We start from the raw sequence: 25,714 nt of genomic DNA on the forward strand, positions 1-25,714 counted from the left end.
GTACAGCTATTTTAATGTCTGACAAAATAGACTTCAAACTAAAAATAATCAGAAGACATAAAGATCACTACATACTTACATCAAATAAAAAAATTCTCATAACATATTTACAGAACATTTCACCCAAAGACAAAAGAATATACCTTCTTCTCAGCAGTTCATCGACTATTTCCCAAAACTGATCACATGTTCAGACACAAAACAAGCCTCAACAAATACAAGAAAATTGAAATAATACCCTGCATCCTATCTGACCATCATGGATTCGAGCTAGATATCAGAAACAACAGAAATGACATAAAGCTTACAAATCAAGGAAACTTAACACAACTCTACTAAATAAGATATGGATCAGGATAGAAACAAAGAAATTAAAGACTTTTCTAGAATCAAAAGAAAATGCATACATAACACATCCAAGTTTATGGGTGCAATGGAGGCCATTCTAAGGGGTAAGTTCATAGCACTAAGAGTCTACATTTAATAAATAAATAGAGAGAGAGAGAGAGGGAGAGAGAGAGAGAGCTCATATTATTAACAACACTCAGGAATGCACTAGAACAAAGTGAAGAAAAGGTATTCTACCATTGGAAACTATCTGAATCTATGTATTTAAGTGAAGTTACGTATAAAAGTTCCAACTTGTCAAGCAAACTCATGGTCAAATATTTATACTAACCAGGGACATGTTAAAATATTTAAGCCAAAATTTGTCTGAGGGAAATTTCATGATATCAACCATTTCATGTAGTACTTAATGTGGGGGCATAGAAGTTTTGTGCTCACTGATGTGTACTAGAGAGGAACCTGGAATGTTAAACACACAGGATTATTCTTTCAAGGGAAGGAATACAAAAACTGTTTTCTACCAATGTGACCTTATACACTGAAAACTATTCCTGTAGAGGCAGTCTAGAAGCTGAGACAGATCAGTCAGTTATTAGTCAAGAACAATGACACCCACACTGGTCAATGTCTATAGGAGCCCTTTTAGCATCCTGAATCACCTATGATTATAATACAAGAAAGCATAACTTAGTTTGGGTCATTGATTGAGGGCCATCCAAACAGCCTCTCAATCTACAGAAGGGAATCTGACAACCCTGCATGGATAGAACAGTGGCCCCTCATAGGGGAAAACTTAAGAGGCCAAACTCCTAATACAGGAACAATTGCAACTAGGACCTAGAAATCCCACTTGCAAGTCTCAATCAAAGTCAGACCTTGGGATTCCCATATTTTTTGTGATTGACAGAAGGCAAACAATAAATTTTAACTGTTGCATGATTTCAGGGTCATAAATGCTATAGTGAAAACAAGCCCTCCGGACAGGGCTCCCTGCTCCTAATATAATTCCTCAAAGACATTTCATTCTTATACTTGACTTAAAGGATGGCTTTTTCTGTATCCCTTTACATCCTAATGAAAAGGAATATTTTACATTCTCTGTTCCGACTTTAAACTATCAACAGCAAATGACCAATATCAATGGAAAGTTCTATAACAAGGTATAAAAAATATCACCATCAAATGTCAATATGTATACAAAGCACTTAATCCATTATGTAGATATTTCCCTACCTGTCTAATCAATACCAAATGAATACTTAACTAAATACTTAACAAAAGGAGCAAGATTTTATAATTAGGATATATTACTACTCAACAACAAATTCACCATTATCCACTATGCTAAGAACGTCCCAAGCAATGTATTTTACTTAAAAAAAAAAAAAAAAGAAAGAAAAAGTAAAGAAAAGAAAAAAAGAAAGAAAAAAGTCGGGGGCCATGCAATTAGGTATGTCCTATGTATCTGTTACTACTAAAGATTTAGCTCTGCTCTTTAATTTACTTTCTGGAGACTCTCACTGAAACTCTGTAAGAAACATAACAGACAAAGAAGAGCAAGTTATTAGTTTATTAAATAATATTGCTGCTAAAGTGGTAGCTCCTTAAAGTTAATCCCATCCTTCCTTATCAATTAATTGTTCTTCCTTCCCCTTCATCATCTGTTGGAATTACATATAGAAATTTATGTATGTCACAATTCTCTGCAAAGATCTGTAACTCCTTATCTAAAGTAAATTATAGACCTGATAAAGACACATCTTAAATAACTTACTAACACAGGGCTTACAGAAATCACTGTGCCATTAAAAATACAGGTTTATCATTTCTTCCACACTGATAATAATTGGCAGGTAAAAATAACATGTTACTTGGGAGCAATAGATAATCATTATCTTCTTTTTAGATTTTTTTTGAGGATAACCCATGGGTATTACATAAAATCACATCTGAAAATCCTATACAGATTGATTTTAATGCTCTCACAGATGGCTCTTCAAGTGGGTAAGGGCTTAAGTCTAATACATAAAGTTCGAATCCTCCATGACAAAGACTGTCCAGCTCAACAGTCTGAACTTGCCATAATAAATCAATTTATTAGATGCTTTCAGCACTGAGTATTTTAACTGACTCTACTACTGTGTTCAAAACCTATGAGACTTAAACCAAACCCCACTATTAATGTTACTTCACAACATCTCTCTCTCTTCAGACTTCTAAACAACAAACTCAACCTTTTTTTATTACTCATATCATAGTCATTCTTACTGGCCAAGTCAGTAATGCCCAAGTCGCTAATGCCCAACCCAACACACTAGCATCCTCCTCACCCCTATACTCAAAAATCTCATGCACTTCTTCATCAAAAGGAAACATAGTTACAATTCTCTTGACCTCATGACAAATCATATGACCTAGAGTTGTTTTTTTTTTTTTTTTTTTTTTTTTTTTTTTTCAGTCCACTGCCCTCTGCTGGTAGAATCATTCCTCAAAAGTGAAAATTTAATGCCATTTGGTAAACAGATATTACTTGTCTTTCAGAAATTGGGTAGTCCAAATTTGTTCATATACTGGTTGATACTTTTTCTATCATGATTGATGTTTCTGCTCATAAGGGTTAAACCAGCTAAAGATCAATATATTATGAAATGACACCATCAAAAACTTAAACTGAATTTTAGACATAAAAAGGGGGTGTATACAACAATCAACATTCCTGATACTATGCCGCTTTCAGCCATGCTTTGTAAGGAGTAAGGGTTTTTCCTACCGGCCTGGTCACACTGCCATGCCAGCCCCAAATAACACACAGAGACTCTGTATTAGATATAATTCTATTGGCCTGTTATTAGTTTCTTATTGGCTAGCTTAGTCTTAATTATTAACCCATTTGTATTAATCTAAGTATTTCCATGTGATCTCATCTTACTGGAGAGAGGCTGGCTCCCTCTGTCTTCCATCTTGGAACCCATCCCTACAACTTCCTCCCTCCTCCTAGTCTCCTAGTCCCGCCTATCTTGCTTTCCCATTGGCCAACAGTGCTGTATTCATTAACCAATAAGAGAAACATATTTACACAATGACATCTCCCATCAATGCTTAATTTTTTTTTTCACCTTAAAGGATAATGCTTCTTCTGTTGCACAAAAACATTTTGGAGACATGACCTAAAATACATGTTAAATGAAAAGACCTAGAAATGTATCAATGAATTGGGCCACATGTTCATCTAACATTAAGACAAGGGTATGCTTGTGTCCTTCCAGAAAATGAAAGAAGTCCCAGGTGGCTCCTGCTGTGATATACAAGAACAGGACAGCATCCTGGAGAACTAATTAAAATGAAGTATCTGAGAATAGATAACAAACTCATCAAGGAAAGTCCCAAGAATAATAAGCTGATGGCTTAGGAAGTTATCAAGACTAACTTTGCAAGCCAGGATCTTGGGGAGAAAACAAGAACACAATATTACTAAACCAAAAAAATGCTACTGTTATGTTTACTGACTTTATCACAAACAGATTCTCAGACTGTCAATACAGAACCCAAATGTTTTCTGTCAGGAGGGATAAAATCCACAGCTGTAACATGAAATAGTATGATACTGTTTTGCCATGTCAAGATAACTCATCCTGTGAGACCCGTTGTCTGGACAGAAGACACTAAACAAATATTTACTTACATGAATAGAAGATACTTTGGTTGGACTAATCTAAGTGATCAATCCAAATACTATACTACATATTTTAGCACAAGTAAGTACTCTTTAGACAAAAGTTCCAATAGCAGAAATTATTATTGTATGAAGAAGAAAAAAGGAATATCTGATGTATTGCTTACTAACTTGATCTCATTGTACCTATAATAGCACTGTCTTTGGCAATGGTGTAGAAAATAACTTCTGTCTTTATTTGGCACATGGCAGTCAACAACAACAACCTTTTTGCAACAGAGCAAACACATCTTTTTCTAGACTCTTCAAAAAACTTACATAGCATAGGAATTAATCATATACATTATACAAAACTAACAGGATGAAGTAGAGTACATCACACACATATTCATAGGGCTTTTTCTAACATTCCTGTCAGTGGTTACTTTTGTTTCTTACTTTTTTATACAGTTTATAATTTATTTTATACAGTTTATAATTTAAATGCCCTGGTATCCTCCTTATTGTAATTACAACTCTAATCATATACTTATGTCTGGTATGTAACTGCTTTGGGGATGGACTCTTTTTTGGTTTTATTTTTGTTTTGTTTTTGTTTGTTTTTTTTTTTTCAAAAATACTACTTATACTAAAGGTGATGCACCAATTGTACAGGTACAATTTTCTCTTCAAAAAAATAAGGGGAGAGATGTAGGGGAATGGGGGCATGGAGATCTTTGTGCTCAAAGACATCACTAGGAAACACGGAATTTTAAGCACACAGGGTTGTTCCTTCAAAGGAAGGAGTGCAAAACCAGTTATCCTCCCAGAAGACTAGAACAGATGTACTTTCTAGTCTGGTGACCTTTGTGCAATCTGTGTGGCTGGAACTTTCCAGTATCTGACCCTCTTCCAGATCCTTCTGAGAAAATTGTTTTGCTCAAACAATCTATAAAACCTATATTATTGGAAGGTCTCATACATACTTTACAAAGACTACCATATAGTCATACATGAATTGTAATTTACTTTCTTCCTAAAAAAGATTTAGATATACTTTGTTGTTCTATGTTGAAATATACCTAAAATAAACAACTCAAGTCAGACTCCCAAAGTTTGAACCAGCATTGACTATTGGGCCATGTTACACCAAACTCCCTTCATGTTTCTTATGGTTTATCTCACTACTACCTGTGAAGTTTGCATAGAATGCTGAAACTTAGAAAATAAAAATAAGATCACACATGACATCTTGGAACAGCAATTTAAAAATAAGTGTTTTCAAACAATTTACAAAGGGAATTAAGGCGTCATCCATATGTTTTCAATCTACAAAATAAATTCCTTTATTGATAACATAAAACAATAATTATTTAACAAAACAAAAAGGAGGCTCACCTTAGCAATGTTTCAAACACAGAAATTTGTTCACATTGGTATACTGAGTACATATTTATGCTCTAATTCTTTTTCCACTATGGTTTTCCAGTTACTGCCACTCATGTACTTAAGGCCCTTCTCATTTTATGAGGAGAATACCATGAATGCAATAAAACTTAAAAAAAAAAAAAAAAAAAACTCAACTGAAGGTAGGCCAAGCTAGCCAGAAGAACAGGTAGGCTGTCTACCCTCAGACCTATCTCATTCACTTGGTTCTGTCCCAACAGACCCAATCTACCACCATCCCATCCTACCCTCCTCCACCTCCCCACCTCCATTGCTGTGTCCAAGCCCCCAACTCCAGTGGTGATCCCTTGCACAAGTGCAGGTCAAGCCAGCCAAAAGGATAGAAGGTCACCTGCCCATGGAACTTCCCCACTCCCTGGATTCCCAGGGACCCAATCCTCTGCCATCCCTCTTCCCCTACCCACACTAACTCTCTTCCCAGCCTCCAACTAGGTAGGACATCCCCTGCTAAAGTGCAAGCCTCAACAGCCAGAAGAATAGGCAGACTAACTCAAGTGGAGAGACACTAGAGCAGAACTACGCTGGTCACCAGAACTCAGGATAGGCTATACACACAAGGACTTCCTTGACTAACTTGGTGCCTCCATGTCCCCAACCCCAGTGCCCCCAACCTTACTGTTGTGTCCCAGCTCCCAACGTGATGAAGATCCACTGCTGCCCTGCTCCAAAAGAGGCCATACTGATTGCCAGAAGTCCAACTCCCAATTCAGGCAAAGAACCCCAACTCAACCAAAGGCCACACACACCAGAGATGAGAAATCAAGGAACAAACACCCATGCCACAAAGACAAACTCAGAAATCAGCACCTAGACCAATACTCACCCAAACCCTGATGCCTAAATGCCAGCATAAGATTAAAATCAACAATAGCCAGGGCTCAACTATCCTACTATAAATAGTCATGAATACTCCAATACAGCTGAAGCACAAGAAAGAATCCTTAAAACCAAAGTTTGAAGAAAATAGAGCTCCTTAAAAAGGAAGTAAATAAATCCCTCAAAGAAAGCCAAAAAAGATAAGAAAAACAAACACTTGAAGGAAATGTAGAAAACTGTTTAAGACTGAAAATGGAAATAGAAGCAAATGATAAACCTAGTTAAGAGAACAGGAAGGATAGAGGCAAGATTCATCAACAGAATATAAGAGATGAAACACATGATAAAAAAAAATTGATACATCAGCAAAAGAGAATGCTTTTTTATTTTTAATTTTTTTATTTAAATTAAAAACAATCCTATTTTACATGCCAATTCCAGTTCCCTCTCCCTATACACTCCAATTCCCCCCACTATTTTACTCATCCCACCCCCCATCCACTCCTCAGAGAGAAAGAGGGCTCCCATGGGGTATCTTCAAACTCTGTCACTTTGTGGCAGAAAAGAGGCCCTTCCTCCTGTATTAGGCTGAGGAAATATCCCTCCATAGGGAACGGGCTCCCAAAGTCCATTCATCCACTAGAGATAAATACAGGTTCCACTGCCAGAGGCTCCAAAGACTCCCCAGGCCTCCTGACCAACACCCACATTCAGGGGCCCTGGTTGGGTCCTATGCTGGTCCCCCAGCTGTCAGACTGAGTTCAGTGAGCTCCCACTTACACAGGTCAGGTGTTTCTATGGATTTTTCCAGTCTTTGCTCATTACTCCTCCCTTTCTACAACTGGATTCCAGGAGTTCAACTCAGGGCTTCGCTGTGAATCTCTGCTGAATATTTTAAGTGTTATCATACTTTTCAATTATTGGGGTAGTGGCCAAGACTGATTATTGCATTCCATTGTCTCCTGACACATCAGTGTTTGAAACTTAGTAAATCATGATGTTAAAAAATACCTGACACAAAACATCTAGGAAATTCTACAAACTATGAGATAAACCAACCCTAAGAATAAAAGGAGTACAAGAAGGAAAAGAAACTCAGCTCAAAGGCCCAGAATATATTTTCAACAAAATCATTCAAGAAAAATTTTCTAACCTAAAGAAGTAGACGCCTATAAAGTGCAAGAAGCATACAGAACACAAAATAGATTGGACCAGAAAAGAAAGTTCCCCTGCCACATAATAATCAAACGACTATAAAGAAAGAATAGTAAAGCTGCGTGAGAAAAGACCAAGTTACATCGAAAGGCAGATCTATTAGAATGACACCAGAATTCTCAATGGAGACTCTAAAAGCCAGAAGGGCCTAGATATATATATCATGCAGATACTAAGAGACCACAGATGCCAACCCAGACCACTAAACCTAGCAAAACTTCCAATCACCATACATGAAGAAAATAAGCTATTCCATGAGACAATTAAATTTAAACAATATTTACTTACAAATTCATCCCTACACAAGATATTAGAAGAAAAACTCCAGCTCAAGGAGATTAAATACATCCATGCAAAAACAGAAAATAAATAATACCACACCAGCAAAACAAAAACCAAAATAAAAGGAGAACAGGCACACACACACACACACACACACACCACCACTACCACCACCACCACCAACAACAACAACAACAACACAACAACAAAATAACAGGAATTAACCATCACTGGTCATTGATATTTTTCAATGTCAATGGAATTCAATTTCCCCATTAAAAAACACAGACTAACAGAATGGATATGAAAACAAAACTGAAAAACAAAAACAAAAATACAAATACAAAACCAGTAGCTCTCCTATATACAAATGGCAAACATACTGAAAAAGAGAGATAATACCCTTCACATAGACACAAACGACATAAAAAAATCTTGGGGTAACTCTAACCAAGCAAGTTAAAGGCGTGTATGACAAAACGTCAAGTCTTTGAAGAAAGAAATTAAAAAAGATGTGAGAAGATGAAAAGATCTCCCATGTTCATGGATTCTTAGGATTGACATAGCTTAAAAAATAGCAGCCTTACTAAAAGCAACCTACACATTCAATGCAATATCCATCAAAATTCCAATATAGTTCCTTACAATATTCAACTTCTTGTGAAAAAAGAAAGGAAAAAAAAAAACTGTGATAACTAAAACATCCTGTACAATAAAAGAACTGTCGGGGGTATCACCATCCCTATTTCAAGCTGTACTACAGAGCTATAGAAATAAAAACAACATACAATTGGCATAAAAACAGACATGGTGATCAATGGAATCTAATTAAAGACCCAGATATAAATTCACACACAGGAAACTAGATCTCAACAAACCAAATAATCCAATTTAAAAAATATGAAGTACAGATCTAAATAGAGAAATCTCAAATGACCAAAAAACACTTGAAGAAATGTTCAACATCCTCAGCCATCAGGGAAGTGCAAATCAAAACCATTTTAGATCCCATCTTACAACTGTCAGAATGGCTAAAGTAAGAAATCAAAGTGACAGCACATGTTTGCAAGAATGTGGAGCAAGAGGAACACCCCTCCATTGCTCATGGGAGTGCATACTCGTACAGTTACTACAGAAATCATTATGGCTGGTCATCAGAAAATTAGAAAATGATCTACCTCAGCTCTACCATTCGTAGGCATATGTCTGTAGGATTTTCCTACCACAAGGACACTTGCCCAACTATGTTCATAGAGGCTTTATTAATAATAGTCAGAAATCAGAAACAACCTAGATGTCCTTCAACTGAAAAGTGGATTTTTTAAAAAATGTGGTATATTTGCACAATGGAGTATTACTCAGCTCTTTAAAAAAAATGACATCATAAAATTTGCAGGCAAATGAATAGAAAAAATCCTGAGTGAGTTGTCCCAGACACAGGAAGACAAACACGGTATGTACTAACTTAAAAATAGATATTAGCTGTTAAATAAAGGATAATTCATCTACAAGCCAAGAACCAGAGGGGTTAGGGAACAATCCAAACTCAACACATAGATCTCCCTAGGAAAGGGCCGTAGAATAGATTTTCCTGATGGACTTGGGGACAGGTGGGAATGGGATCAGGCAGGGGTAAGGAGTGGGGTGAAGATAAAAAGTAAGGAGAGAAATGACTGGAATTGGAGGGAATAAAACCAAATAAGCCTGCCGCCCAAAGTCAATGAAATGGTTCCTAACAATATTCAGCTGTATTCATAGATGGACGCCTAGCCCAATTGTCATCAGAGAAACGTCATCCAGGAACTGATGACGGCAGATGCAGAGGCACATAGTCAAGTATTAGGTGAAGCATAGGGAACCCCATAGAAGAGTGGAGGAAAGGAATACAGAAACAAGAGGGGTTGAGAACACAGCCCACAATATCAACTAAGCAGGGCTCATAGGGGCTCAGAGAGACTGAAGCACCAGTCACAAAGCCTGCATGGGTCTGTGCAAGATCCTCTGAATATATGTTATGGTTGTATAGCTTAGTGTTTTTATGGGCTTCCTAACAATGGGAATGGGTGTATCATGATAAATAAAAGACCCAGAGATAGATATTGGGGTTCAAGCTTCAAGTTGAAGAACAGAGAAGCAAAGTAGGCAAGCCAGTAGAATTTACCTCTACCAAGCTGAAATGGCAATCCTCTCTCGACAAATAGAGGCAAAAGACTGAGAATTCCTGTCTCCTCCTTATTATATTACTTTCTCCACCCAACCATATCCTCCTGTGTCTCCCTCCCTAGTTGCTAGGATTAAAAGTGCTGAGATTACCTTTGTGTGAACTCTTTCTTTTAGGACCGGATCAATTTCCTATAGTTAGTTTGGCCTTGATCTGTCTACCTCTTAATCCTGAGTCCTGGGATTAATGCCATGTATCACCAGTGCTTGCTCTCTATAGCTTGAGGTTAGGTTTGCTTTCTGAATCCTCAGGCAAGCTTTAATAAGTCATAAATAATAAATAGTATATCACCATTCTTTTTCCTGCTCTTGGGACCACTGACCTCCTAAAAGGTTGCCTTGTCCAACCTTGATATGAAGGTTTGTGCCTAGTCTTATTGTAACTTGTTATGCTATATCCTGGGAGTCCTACTCTTTTCTGAAGGGGAACAGAGACAGAGTGGATCTGGGAGAGAGAGGAGGTTGAGGGGAGGGGGCTGAGGATTGAAGGGAGGGAAATGGCTATCAGGATGCAAGGTATGAGAGAAGAATTTTTCAAAGTACATTTAGTTGTAACTTATTATGAAAAAAAACATTCTCAACGCAAAGTTAGAAGAAAATTATATTATGAAGACACAATGTAAAAAAGACCAAGTTCTACCAAGAAATCAGAAAATTGAGGAATAGTGTGGCAGAGGCAAGTTTTGTAAAGCTAACAGCATGATCAACTCTCAGTGCTGACACCAGAGTATATCAGCTCACTGACACCTACAGGGTTCTTAGTGGTGAGGGTTACACTAAAGAGAAATGGTATTAGTGTCTAGCTGATTATATAATATTTATACTAGTATTAAGATTAAATGAAAATATAAACTAAAAAAATAATCTAAACATACATACATGTAGGGAATTAGTTATAAATTCAAAGCTAATCTCATAAAAACTGTGAACACATTCTTTCCTAAAACCTGAACATCACCAAACAAATTATGTACCTAATAAGTCCTTATTACACTGGAAATAGAAAATGACATTACTTAGGGAAAGTATGCTTAAATTTTTCTTTAAAAAGGTCCTTTTAAATGAAAATATTAATAGAATTTTTCTTCTTTAAAAGAGGGAAGTAAAAAAATGTAGATTTCATACAACTTTCATACATGTATAATACAAATATTCAAGTTGTACAATGATCCTGAAAACACCATTTGGCATGTGAAACTTTTGAATGATGGCAAGAAAAGTCTCAAACTGTGCCTGCCAGAGGGGCAGTCTGGAAGCAAGTGCACTTGGGACTCATGAAGGTCTCTTTGCCATGGGAACAGTCTTATGTGGAAACACAGCAGAATTTAGTATAGCTTTCTGAACTGAATCTGTACACTCTTCCCCATTCTTCCAAGAGTAGGAGGTCATTGTTTTGGCAATTGTCAGGTATCTGTGTCATTAAAGAAACCATTACAAACTCCTTTACAATGCATGGGTCATTCAAGTGCAATGAACCATGTGTGCAACTGTCAGCACGTTTTTGCCAGCAGATGAATTTATAAGATGGTATCACTCTGAAATCAGTTTGCAGAAACACATGGCATACTAGAAGGTTCCCAAAGTTTGACTGAATATGCTTGTCAATGTTTCAGCTGCATCCTCAGCTGACCTTTGCATGGAAAGTTTGCCTCATTTAAATGTCCACAATTCTCTCTCAATAAGCCAGGCATAAATGATCTTATCAATAAATAAACAATGAGTAAATAATGGGACAGCCATTTAAACAGCAATGTGGTGGTTGAAAGCCATTTGTCTAGGGACTCCTCTGAATTCCTTGGTATTTTTATGCTGTTTAATCACTAGTAAAAATCAGTTGAAGCCAGGCATGGTGATCTATGCCTTTAATCCCAACACTCAGGAAGAAGAGGCCTGCTCTACATAGAGAGTTCCAGGACAGCCAGGAATACTACACAGAGAAACCCTATCTCAAAACAAGCAAAGAAACAAAACAAAAAAGCAAACAAGGGCTGGAGAGATGGCTCAGTTGTTAAAGGTTGGGCTCACAACCAAAAAAAAAAAAAAAAAAAAAAAAAAACCAAAAAACAACTCAATTGAAAAGATAGTGATTAATTTCAGGATGGAAAGCAAGAACTTCTTCAGGATTATTGCTACTCTTCAATTCTTATAAATTGTAATGACAGAAGTCATGAAGAATTAGAGGTTTTTCTTCAGAGAATCAGCAAAACCCCATACAATACCCTGCAGTCGGGCAAGTTCTCCAGCAGTCCACCTGCTGAGCCCCAGCCTTTCACCACGTCACAGGTACTCACTAACATGACACATGTCATCACAAAATAACACTGCTTATTTAAAACCAATGCCTGCTGAATAGGAAATGGTATTACTCTTAACTTGCCCTTTTCCACTTCATAATAGAAGAAACAGGCAGCAGTTGTAATGTGTTTAATATCATCTGATTGAGCAAGAGCCACAGAAAAATCAATTCAGATCTCCTTCACCTATTTTTAAATTATTATTTTAATTACTACAACATAATGAAAAGTATGCATTGCAGCTAAAGTGAGTATGTATCTTTTAAACTGAAATTACAAAACCAGTCATTCTATAATATTTCCCACAATAACACATATTTAAAAATAATTTAATTTATATCTTCAAATATTTCTGATTGATAATTCTCCTTTACTATTCTGAGTTTAAAAGGTTGCTTTAAAAGCATTTAAAAATCGGATGTAGCTAAAAAAGCAAATTCTTCATTACTATCAATGAACATAAAGAAGTAAGTTTCCCTTGTCTTAAGCTGTAGAACTCATACAATTAATAAACCAAAGGCATATTTAATGTCTAATTAATTTGGGCAATATGTAAAGATAGTAAGCACAGACCTTAATGAAGTAGCCAGAACCTTAGTCAGAATTGGCGCAGAAACTAAGCAAAGTAGCAGATATGCTCATCTAAAAAGCATGAAATCTTTGGAAAGCTTGGACACAATGTTATCCCTACTTTATTATTTCTAAGTATGACAATATAAATAATGTTTCCTTAGTCATTAATTACATGTACTACTACAAAGGACTATATTGTTTTTAAATTTCAAATATTGGGGGCTAGAGAGATGACTTATGATTAAGAGCACTGGCTGCTCTTCCAGAGGACCCAGGTTCAATTGCCAGCACACATGGCAGCTCAGAACTTTCTGTAACTCCAATTCCAAAGGATACAAAACCCTCACAGACACATATGCAGGCAAAATACCAAGACACATAAAACAATAAATTAAGAATCATTAAACAACAATAATGTAATAAAACAAAATTTCAAATATACTCTAAGAAAGAAAACAAATAAGTTACTAAAGAGCCAAAAGTAAAAGTATTGCTTTCTTTCTAAAATTCTGTATTTTCCCATGTTTACTTTTGAGCAAATCAGGATGCAATAATCTAAAACTCTTTATTTCACTTTTTCAAAATTGTTTATTCATGTCATTAACTATAATATTTAAAATATTTTAAATATTGTAGAGTACTTTTCACAATGTATTAAAAGAAATATGTCATGGACTTTAAATCTGACCCATAATGAGCTGCTAAGATGGCTTGGAGTGGAAAACTGCTTGTTAACAAGGCTGATGGACTCAATTTCATCCCCGGAGGCCTGGAGGAAGGAGAGAACTGATTCCCAAAAGTTATCCTCTGACCATCACATGTGTGATTCAGCACATACACACACACACTCATGCACAGACATATCCACACATAACAGAAAATACACACAGAATCACATTTTTTATATATGATTTCTTTCTTTTAAAACTTGAGGCATATTAATGAGGGTACCAACTAATGTCTTGGTATTTATTTCAGAAGTGCTCTAAGAATAATAGACCTGCTACTTAAGTGTGAAACAAACTCCATCAATAAAATCAAATTTGTGGGAAGCTTTACTTACTGAGACATCTTTCAGTTCTTTCTCAAGACAGAAATGGCACGACTCTCTAGAAAAGATGAATCTGTATGTGTCCCCTGCTCCTGATCCAGAAACCAATGCTTTTTTCAGTTCATCCACATATTTTTCTTTCTCCATAGCCATGTCATCAGCTTCTTGGGAAATCTCTGATTCAGAAACTATGGGAGAGATTAATAAAAGTGCTGAAATAAAAAGTTTCTATTAGAAAATAAGTATTCAGCTGTTACTACTAATCAAAGATAGCAGACTTTTGAAAAATAATAAAATCAAAATGTTTCCCTGTAGCTTTCTAAAATACCTTTAGTGCTATTTGTCCCTTTTTCCTCCTCCCCTATATGTACTCCATTTCTTCCCTTCCTTAGTTAGGCACCTTTGCCCTTTCAAAGCACTTGTGTCCTTCAACAAGCTCTTTCTCTTCCTCTCCAACCATTGTACCCCTATATTTTCCCAACTTCTGAGGTATGTCAGTCTCTCTCTCTCTCTCTCTCTCTCTCTCTCTCTCTCTCTCTCTCTCTCTCTCTGTGTGTGTGTGTGTGTGTGTGTGTGTGTGTGTGTGTGTGTGTGTGTGTTGTGTATGTGTGTTTAATGGATTTATGCCACATGGCTAATAATGCTCCATGCAAGAACCACAGATTACTTAACAATGGCTCCAGAGCCAGGCAAGAGAAACTTTCAAACAGTTGGTCAAGGGACTTAGAGAACCACCAAACCATATGAGATACCCCTACTGTCCTTAGCTACATACCTACAACTTTAGAAGAAGATTCTATTTCTAAAGATAGCATACACTTCCCATACAGACCTGGAAGAACTGAACCAGGACTGGTCCAGAAAGCTTTCCCTTTGGGGATTAGCACTCATAGTATCAGAAAATGCTGTGCAATCTGACAACAGACAAATGTAACCAACAGTTCTATACAACTAAAAAACCTACAAAGCAAAACAATAATTGGCCAGCCAAGATATCCCCAAAGGTGCAAATTTTATCTTGGGAATAGCCATCAGCCATCTATGTCATATTCAATACGAAGGAACTGATGTCTGATACTGTGAACCTAGTCAACTATCAGAGGGTGGTGTAAGGAATAAGGTTTTTCCTCCCGCTCCTGGTCTTGTCCTGCCACTGCGCCAGCCCCCTGGTTTGGAGTTGGATTTGGCTTTCCTTCTCTAAATTCAGGCATGTTGTTAAGATTAAATTCACGGTTTCTGCCTTAAATCAAGAAGCCAAAATCTGGGGACTTGTTCGCTTATATGCAATTTTCTCTCTGAAATCCTAATTTTCTCATATACATTTTAAAGCTTACTGTTGCCTTTCCCTAATGCATACCTTAAAAACTTAAAATTTTTTACTGTAATATTGATGTTTAAGTTTTCCACACAGAATAATAACAATTCCTAACAGCAATCTTTGAACTCTCCAGAAAGATGGGGCCCCGTGTCGTCATTTCCACTTGACTCAACCTGATACATCTGGACTACAAACATCACCCTAAAACTGGTTTAAGACTGTTTTGCTTGAGACAACTTATGACTAGCTAGTGTAATGGTGCACCTTCTTATTACACCCTGGCCAGAGTTTCAAATTGAACTGCAGTCAAGCATTTTCTGCCACACAGTGACTAACTACATATGTCACAGCCAGTTCTGTTGAGAAATTTGGTTGCTAAAATTTTTCTTCCCACAGGATCCCATGGAGCAATCATCGTCCCATTTCAGCAGGAAGTAACCTTAAGATAATAATTCCCCCTTCCCCTACTCTTGGAATTTGGGGATAATATTCATCTTCTTTGGGTTGGTTTTAGTTACTTAGAGTTGGGTATGGAAGGTGATGCTTAGACTCTGGTTTATCTTTTAGACAGGAATAGGGTATGGTTGGGAAAGATAAGATTTAGATGGGCTATAGGTAGATAAGCCCGTCTTCTTGTGAATTATTGAGTAAGAGTGAGATAATAGTATTGTAAAGTTTACATTGTTATATATTCTTATTTGTGGTAAGCTATGTAAAATTAAGTTTATATTCCCTTTCCAGAAGAATTGTATATTATATTGGGTTATATTGTGTGAAATCTTTCTACTTATGAGGTTTTATGCACATTATTCTTACAATATTCTATGTATGTATACTTTTACTTATGTTCAAGACATTTCGTATATTGATACAATTTATGCACATTTATTCTTGCCATATTCTATGTATGTATACTTTTCTTGTATTCAAGACATTTTGCATATTGATACAATTTGGGATATTTATCATGCTGCCCTTTATAGTTCTACCTCTTGTCTAGACATTTCTACTCTACCTCTATTTTAGGTATTTATATGTATGTATATGTACATAGTTATATTGTTTAGGTATTTGTCCCTGCATTATTCAGGGAAGTTTCATTCAGTTTTTTAGCTAAGTTCATGAATAGGACAGATTATCTTCACTCATGTTTCCTTTACCTATGAGATTAGTCAGACATAGATGCTTAATCTTCAATCACTTCATAGACATGCAGAACATGGCATTTAAATGTTTTAATATTAGTACTCCGTTGACATGAGACACTATTGCTCCTGACAGCACCGTGTACTTTCACAAAAATATGTTGGACACTGTTGTTGCTCCTTCTGGAGTTCATTCTCACTTCAGCTAATGGCCTCTTGGGCAAAGAACTGCCCCCACCTTGACAACTGTTTTGGACATGCGGTCCTATGTGCTTGCAGGAGACAAATATAGAAGACTGCTGAACCTTGCCAAGTCAGGGTAAGACAGCCTTTCTACTTCCCTGCTGTTGTTGTGGTCTGTCAAGTTCTCTTGGCCTTACCCAAAACTGGGTATACCAATGTTGCTGTGAGACCTTGGGTCCAGGCAGCCTGCTGTTTCTGTCCTCGCTGCACCTTTTGGAAGTTGACCATTCACACTTCCTGTCTACCCTCGTATCGTTATGTTCCTTCTCAGGTCTTGATGAGTTTGGAGATTAAACTATCACAACTATTATTCTCTCTTTCTAGTTAGATATATTAGGTACTAGACTTAAGTTTTCCAGTTTAGGACAACTCTATTGTAAACTCCATTATGCCTTCACCCTAGGACGAGATATGTAGGTAATTTTGTTCTCGGTTTTCCTTTTCTTAGAGCACACTTGTTATTCACTGTTTTGTATATAGTTTTGTATTAAGCCTAAATCTTTTCTTTAGACTAAAAGGGGAATTGTAGTGGGATATTCACTTTGTTTCCTTCTGTGGTCTTTGAAGGAGTTGAAGACAAATAGTTATGGTTATAGTTTTCCTTAGTTAGGATTAAAAATAAGTTACTTAGACTTTAGACACACAAAGATAGGATAGATGATGGAATATTTTCTTAAATCTTACTAAGTGTTATGGACTAAATATTGTTAACTGTGATTCTTACTTGATAACTGTTGTGTTATATATTTTGCTATGTTAAGGTTAAAACCCTTCTTTTTATTCAGACAAAAAAGAGGAGATGATGGGAGATGTCATTCTGTATATATGTTTCTCATACTAGTTAATGAATAAAGCACTGTTGGCCAATAGGAAAGGAAGATAGGAGGGACTAGGAGACAAGGAGGAAAGAGGAAGGAGTAAGGAGGTGTCATGATGGAGAGACTGGGGCAGACCAGATGCCTGCCCCACTTCCCGGTAAGGTGAAACCACGTGTAAATACTTAGATTAACAGAAATGGGTTAATACTTAAGACAGAGATAGCCAATAAGAAACTAGTACCTGGCTTACAGCATTATATCAAATACAGAGTCTCAGTGTGTTAATTGGGGCTGGCGCAGAGGCAGGACAAGACCAGCAGCGGGAGGAAAAACCTACTCATTACAGGGTGGAGAAGACACACACCCTCCAGTAGGACCAACTACTGCTGTTTCCCTAAATCAATATATAATCTAACTGTATGTTAATTTCCTTATTCTCAAATAGAGGTTTAGTTCTCAGCCCCCATCAAAACAGCTTGGTTTGCAGTAGACAGAGGCTACTACAAGGACCCTGGTACATCTACAATATTACCCCCACCTCCCAGGATCAGGAAAGACTGAGATAGAAGGGTACTAGGACACCTCTATGCCCTCATGAGATCTCAATAATAGGTCAGTCTCAGTGAAATCTGAATAAGGAGAACACCAGGAGTTTTCTGGGCAGAAGCAGTCTTATGTAAAGACTGATGCATACCCTTCTTGGAGTCCTGGAGTTACTTTTAAATTAAGAGCTAAATTTTCAACCATCATCTATAAGTCAAACAAGATTAGAGTTGTAACTTGGGCAACTCATTCATTCATTCTGCAGGTGCTGGTGCCCCTGTGTATAAGTGGAGGCCACCACAATGGGCACAGAAGCTGTCTTCTTTGTCATTCTCCAGCTGTTCTCTGAGACAAGCTCTGTCACTGAACCTGCAGCTCACTATTTACACATGCCTCAGAGAAAGTCCTCCTTCTATCCCCAAGAATTGGAGATACAGTTGAGTGAGGCTACACATGGCTTTTCCACATGGCTGCTAAGGCCCAGGTCTCAAATCCTCATTAGGCAGGCACATCACCTATTGAGAAAGCTCCCAAGGAAGAGGGAAGTGTTTTTAATATGGTTTCATTAACAGAAAAATACTTCCAGTTACTTCTCATAATGTCAAGTACAGTTCTGTTGACTTAAGAAGCCTGGGAATTCAACTTTTGCTCAGTCAGGCATCATAATTACAGTCACATATATGTTTAGTTCTGATATTCTTTTCTTTGAGATTTATTTTTATTTGTGTGTGTGTGTGTGTGTGTGTGTGTGTGTGTGTGTATAAGATACATTTTGCAGGTATCCATTTGACATCTGCCTCAGTCTTATGAGTGCAAGAAATACATGTTTGCCAATATACCCAGCCTTCAATGTGTTGTTCTTATTTTAATTAATGTATTTTTGAAGATAAAATACAACACGTACTCTCTTTCCTTTCCTCCCTCTAACACCTCCCATACACCCCCTTTCTCTCACTCAAATTCATAGCCTCATTTTCTTTAATTGCTGTGATATGTGTGTGTGTGTGTGTGCGCGCGTGCGTGCACACACATACACACACTCACACATACACACTCCTAAATATATTCATCCAACTTCCTCAGTCTGCATAATGTTATTTGCATGTAAATGACTTTAGGGCTGGCTAGTTGGCTTTATATCTTCCTGGTGGAGCTGATTTCTCTTATTCTCAGTATTCCTGAGTTGCCTATAGTTCTTTGTCTACAATTAGGAGCTAGTGAACCTTGTTATGTTTAATATAATTATATGAAAACTTAGAAAAATTAAAACCATGAAGAAAAAACATACTGAGTTAAGAATATTTTAAGGATGGTCTCCTCAACAAGTGGTGCTCAAGAAACCAGGCATTCATAGGTAGAAATATGAAACTAGATCCTCCCTCTCACCCCCAACAACAAAAATATATTCCAAATGGAACACACATGAAACTGCTGGAGGAATGCATAGAGAAAACACTTCAAATACAGGCTTCAACATAGGGCTCCAACAGTTCAAGACACAACTGCAATTGTGGGGAGTGGGTACACAAGATTAGATCTACACAGAAAAGAAAGGTTCAGAAAATTGGGAGAATGTGACAAAGCTTTGTGAGCAATTCGTCTCACGGAGAGTTAATATCCAGAAAATATAGTGAACTAAGAAAAACCAACACTGAAATAATAACCTAATCAATGTGCAAATGAACTGGACAGTACTCATGTAAACAAATGAAATAAAATACTCATTATCATTATTCATTAGATAATTAAAATCAAAACTAGCATTTAATTTCTACCCATAGTCAGAATGACTATCATTAACAAAACAAGACACAACAAAAGTTGGTGAGGATGCAGCAAACAGAAGGTGACCATGGTAATCTGCCCAGGGCCTAGTATGCATATGCTGAGCAATAACTGAACTTAGGAAATTACTACTACTACTACTACTACTACTACTACTAATAATAATAATAATAATAATAATAATAATAGTAAAACGAGAGGGTGCTGGGCTGCAGGTCATCATGCAAATTTGAACAGAGATAGTTGGAGAAACGTAAACTCAAAATGCATTTTAAAAGTATGACGTTTTCAAAAACATTGATTAAAATACTTAAAAGGAACTTTTACACATTGTTGAAAGAAATGTAAATTAGTGAGTCCCTTCTGGAATTCAGTAAGAAAGGTACCCAAAAATGCCAAAGAGAATAGATTGTCCAAAAGCACTCTTAGGCAAATACCTAAATGCAGTCAGTATAAAATAGGGATGGGATATCTTCATATCCAGTAGTTATAATTCATAATAGCCAAAAGAAACAGCTTGGTCAGACTGCCTATCAATGAATGAGTAGATAAATGGAATATGGTAAATATAAACAATAGAGTACATGAATAAAAGAAAGCAAACAATTGCGATAAATAAGCCAAACTCCAAAAAACAAGGAAAACTGCATATTTTCTCTCTAGATTAAAAAAAAATGTTTGAAAAGGGAGAACAGAAACATCAGCTAGGGGAAAAAATAATAAAATGAAGGTACATAGGATCATATATTTCATGTTTATGGAAATGTCATGATAAAGATTTTGGTACAAGTCAAATGTGCCAATAAAAAATTAGAAAACATAAAAGTATGCTAAATTTCATTAAAAAGAAAGTATATCTGTATTCAAATATATATTTTATTAATTCAACTCATATATTAAAATTACTTAAGGAACAAATACCATGTAAAAGATTATTCTATAAATGAACACAAATATTAAATATGCAAAAAATGCTGTGTGGAGCATGAAATTGCCTTCCAATCTCATCTAATAATTTCCTGTTTCACCTCCTGGGAATTCTATACATAACAGGAAAAACAACTCTTAAGAGAAAAAAGAAAGGCAGGACATCATTCTTCTCTTTACACTTCTTTCAAATTTATGTAAACACTGGGGTGGGGAGAGATGAGTATATAATCCCACCCGTTGTTGAAGATTAATTGCTTATGATAGCTTCTGGAAGTCAGTTTTCTTTACTAATGTGACCATAGGAGTTTCATCTAGCCAAAAGCCAATGAAATGATTCCTAATGATATTCTGCTGTGCTCACAGATGATACCTAGCCCAATAATCATCAGAGAGGCTCCAGCCAACAGCTGATGGGAAGCGATGCAGAGACCCATAATCAAATACTGGATGGAAAAAAAAGCCAAAATTTAAACTCTCCATTTTGTCCCTGTCCTTGTAGCTTAGGGAATTTTGTAGAAAGGTTGAAGACACCATGGTAACACAACACAGCCCATGAACCTTAACTGAGTAGGGCTCATAGGAATTCAGAGACTGACGAAGCAATGACATAGACTGGATGGGTCTGTAGCACATCCTCTGCATACAAGTTATGGGTGTTAGCTTTGTGTTTTTGTGGGACTCCTAACAGTGGATGTAGGGATTATCTCTGACTCTTGGGACCTTCTTCTTACTAGTGTTGTCTCTCCCAGCCTTGCTATGAGGGCTTGTGTCTAGTTGCATTGCATCTTTTTATGTGTTGTTGGATGGATATACCTGGGAGGCCTCCTCTTTTCTAAAGGGAAATGGAGGAGGAGTAGATTTGGGGATGGGTGGGAGGAAGAATGGAGCGAGGGGAAACTATGGTTGGAATGTGTTCAAAAGAATAAATAAACAGGCAAATAAATAGATGATAAAAATAGGCATCATTCCCAAGAGCAGTTGGCCAATATTAACCAGATGCAGAGAGGGAAGAGTGATAAGAAAATGGGGACAAGACCAGGCTACGGAAACCCACAGAGACAGCTGACCTGAACCAGGGGGAGCTAATGGGTCCCCAGACTGATAGCTGGAAAACCAGCAATGGACTGACTCAGACTCCCTGAACATGGGTCTCAGTTAGAAGGCCTGGGCAGTCTACAGGACTCTGACAGTGGAACCAGGATGTATCCCTGATGCATGAAAGGACTTTGGAAACCCATTCATTCCCCATGGAGGGATATTCCCTTAACCTAGCAGCAGGAGGGGGGGCCTAGACCCTACTCCAAATGACTTGACAGATTTTGTTGATCCCTCCTGGAAGGCATCACCCTCCCTGTGGAGTGGGGGGAGGGGCAGGAATGGGATGGGAGGTGGTCCAGGGGTATGGGAGGGAGGGGATTCAGGGGTATGGGAGGGAGGGGTCGATATGTAAAATAAAAAAAAAAAAAGTCTAGGACATACACTTTGGTCCAGGCTTTTGAGGAAATGCATTAGTATTCAAATACTTCTGATTTTCATTGATTTTGTAAATTTGAGGGGTGTCAATATTACTTCTTGTAAGCTTTATATTCTAATATCTCCATTCAAAGCTTTCTTCTTGAACATTCATTTTTACTTTTTCTTTCAGTTGCTTTTTCTGGTCATTAAAAGACAGCTTTTCATTTAAAAAAATATGCAAAAAGGAAATGTTTTTTTCAATGCTTGACCAAATATTTCCTATTTAAAGAGAACATGAAGTTTGCATTGTCTATTATCAAGCTTAGAAAAATAACTATTTGCCAGCTTTTTTTTGTTTTTTTTTTTTTTGTTTGTTTGTTTGTTTTGTTTTTTGCTAAGATCGATAGCACAGTTATATGCATTCATAGCTCTAAACTTGAATGGCTTACATGAAAACATGGTAACAATAAAAATTAAGCTTAGTGACTTCTTTAAAAGGTGAGAAAACAAACAAGACCATAAAAATGAGGGACTAATCTCAGACTAACAGAAACTCTAAAAACATTATTTTTATAATATTTGTACATAGGTAAAGACTGAAAGAATGTTCCTGAGTGTAAGTGAAGAATGCACAGACTCATCCTAATCCATGTTGGAGAGCTGAAGACACCAACATGATGCAATTAGGAATATGGGTGGCCTCATATCGGAGACCTACTTACACAAAGCCTTTCCTATGAATTCTGTAATGTTATTTCCACATAGTTCACAAAATACGTGTTTAGAAAACTTATACAGAAATCTAAATATTCAATAGTAAACCATTAATAAGGCTTGAATCAATATCCAATAAACTTAAAGACACACCCCACAAATAGGTGATAGAAGTTTCTTGCTGTCAAAGCAATTATTTTACAAAGCACATAGTGATCATCAATCATTAACCCACTTTATAAAATAACCCTGAGACACAAAACTCTGTAATACAGAAGTGATTGATGACAGGCCACATGATAATTAGGTCCCCAAACATTCATTAGATAGAGCATTGCTAATGGGAAAGAAATCAGCAAGCTTGATGTGTGGGAGATTAAAACAAACCTCACATCCTTTCCATTTAAATGAAAAGAGAAAAATTATCCATAATTGATGGTTGTATCAATCAAAAAGTTGAACAACTAAAACACAGGAAGAGGTATAGGAAGGGAACCTATTTTTGTGTTTCATTTAGTAATTGTTTCAATATTTCTAATTGTATAATGTCTGTAAGGTACCATATGATGTGCATGTAAGAAGTTTTAAATAAAAGGATACATTTCATTATTTGCTTACACATTTGCCCTAATATATAAACAAGAAAATATAAATGGATAAAGCAAAAGCATAAAATATGTATAAAATCTAAAACTTCAATGGATAGTTCTGAAAATAAAATCATTACAGACTTCACTATAAAATTCCATGCTTGAAATATGGTCAAGACGGGAAGCCAAAATGTTAACATGCCACCAGGGAATACAGAAAGATGTCTCACATCACATTTAAATCATATCATACTAAATTACATTACATACCAAAATGATGACTGTACTGAATTTGCAATAAATGTGTAATATAAGAAATTAGAAAACTGGAGTTCTCATTTATAAACATGCTAACTGTGAAGTATCAATTTGTTTTCTTTTTCTAACTAGTTTCATATACTTAAAATTCTCTTCCCTAATTATCACTTACATATTTATTATATATGCAGGTATGTGTGCCTGTATGTATCTGTATCCATGTATATAGAAATACAGTCTTCTGACTCCACTCAGTCAACCAAAGTCCACACTGAGCCACTACCACAATTTTAGTCATATATTCTTTACTCTTTCAAACAAGAGCTGCCATATGGGTATACTCACTCCATAGGGCTAGCATAAGAACTCTATGTCCTTCATTGCTTTCCTACCAGAAGGAGTCAGCATCTGTATTTCCCACAGGGAAATTTACATCTCAGATAGTTAATATAAGGAGTGCTGCACATACTAATCCTTGAATTGCCTTTGTTTTCCTCTAGAAGAAAAGTAAATATTTCTCACTTGCTGTGTGAAAGACAAATGAAAAAAAAAACTGTAATTTTGAATTTCTTTAAACTATGATGGATTTGCACCATTAAAGAATGAAACAGAATTTCATGATGGATTTTAATTTTAGAAATAATAATTATGGTGACAAATCTTAGGGGAATTTTGTTAGCATATTTAAATAGCACAAAAATGAACTCTTAAATAAATTTCCACCCAATATATCATTCATAACTCCAGAAATAATTGTGTTCTGTAGCTAGAGACTGTTGTTTGTTTTTTTTAATACTTAAGACAAACATTAAAATCTTGTTATTTGAAAACAACATAATTCTAATTTTTTTAATTTTATACCTGCCATAATCTAAAACTGACATTCTGCCCACTGTACCAACAATGGACCCCTGCCATATGCTACATATGACTTGGGAGGCACTCACAGTTTAAAAGGTCAGTAAAAGCACAAGAGAAAGTCTATATGATAAAACTTCCAATTTCCCATAAAAACGTAAATGTATCACAGTGTTAGGCTGCAGTCTGGTTTTGTTTTCTTAAAAGTGTAGTACATATCCATTCAAGAAGTAATTCATGCTATTAGCTGGATGAGGTCAGAGCGAAGCTTAAGGACTCTACACCTGTGATCCAGCAGCTCTTGGCCCCACAATCTACTTCCTCTGTCCCCCAAGTCTTTCCTCAGGCCCTGGAAGAGGCAACTCTTTGAAAGTGCTGCTGAGGTTTGTTCTAAAGAGGCTGTTATGAAACTATGACAAAGTCCAAACAGTTGAGACTGTCATAGCAAAGAGAATCAGCTACTGTACATAATGACAACTCCAAAAAGTAGCATCAGGTATTACAGACCTATACACATATTAGAAATGGATAAGATGGAAAATGGAGCATTGATGTTATCAGTGTCCATGAAGAAACATGCTAACTTGAAGTTCCTGAGGACTAAAGAGTAGGACATAATTAACATTTATGAAACATGTTTGCTGTCAAGATTACCTGTCGCAGTCCAGGCTGAATGGCCATCAGTCAATGTAATAACAAAACCAGATCCCACTGTTCCCTCCCAAGATACTTGCAGAAAGTAACTTATGTTGGGTTCAGAAGCGAGACAGATTCTTCTCACTTTCCTTTCCATCCTGGCTACCTGTAATCAAAGAACAAAATCAATATTTAGAAAGACTACAATTATCAAATGATGATAACTTTTATACTTCTCTTTTGGCTATACAAACTCCAAAGAAATAAAAATAAAATGCTGTATAAGAAATCCAACTGCTGAACTCAGTCAGTCATAGTTTTGTTCAATAATGATTTGCAGATTTTACAGATGAGAAAAACAGAAGCCCCTAACATGAGGACAAGTAATCTGCTGAATTGATGAGCTAAATAAAATTACTATAGCAACATTTCTATTTTATATTTCTATATAAACTTTCTATTTTATATTTCCCTTCCTATAAGAGCAAATAGCACCGCCCAAC

General features: G+C 36.4%; 1 protein-coding gene across 1 annotated transcript in view; it reads right to left on the reverse strand.

Annotated features, from left to right (window-relative positions):
* Xrcc4 (X-ray repair cross complementing 4) overlaps positions 1-25,373 on the reverse strand; it is a 169,292-nt gene extending 143,919 nt beyond the window's left edge. The window contains exons 1-2 of the mRNA XM_051182945.1: positions 25,230-25,373; positions 13,931-14,106 (exon numbers count right to left, since the gene is read on the reverse strand). Coding sequence (XP_051038902.1) covers positions 13,931-14,106; positions 25,230-25,368 — 315 coding nt within the window. The 5' untranslated portion in view covers positions 25,369-25,373. The remainder of the gene's footprint in view (positions 1-13,930; positions 14,107-25,229) is intronic.
* Between the last annotated feature and the right edge of the window lie 341 nt (positions 25,374-25,714).

The sequence above is a fragment of the Phodopus roborovskii genome, unplaced genomic scaffold (genome assembly GCF_943737965.1).
Source record: "Phodopus roborovskii unplaced genomic scaffold, PHOROB, whole genome shotgun sequence".
Taxonomy (NCBI): Eukaryota; Metazoa; Chordata; class Mammalia; order Rodentia; family Cricetidae; genus Phodopus; species Phodopus roborovskii.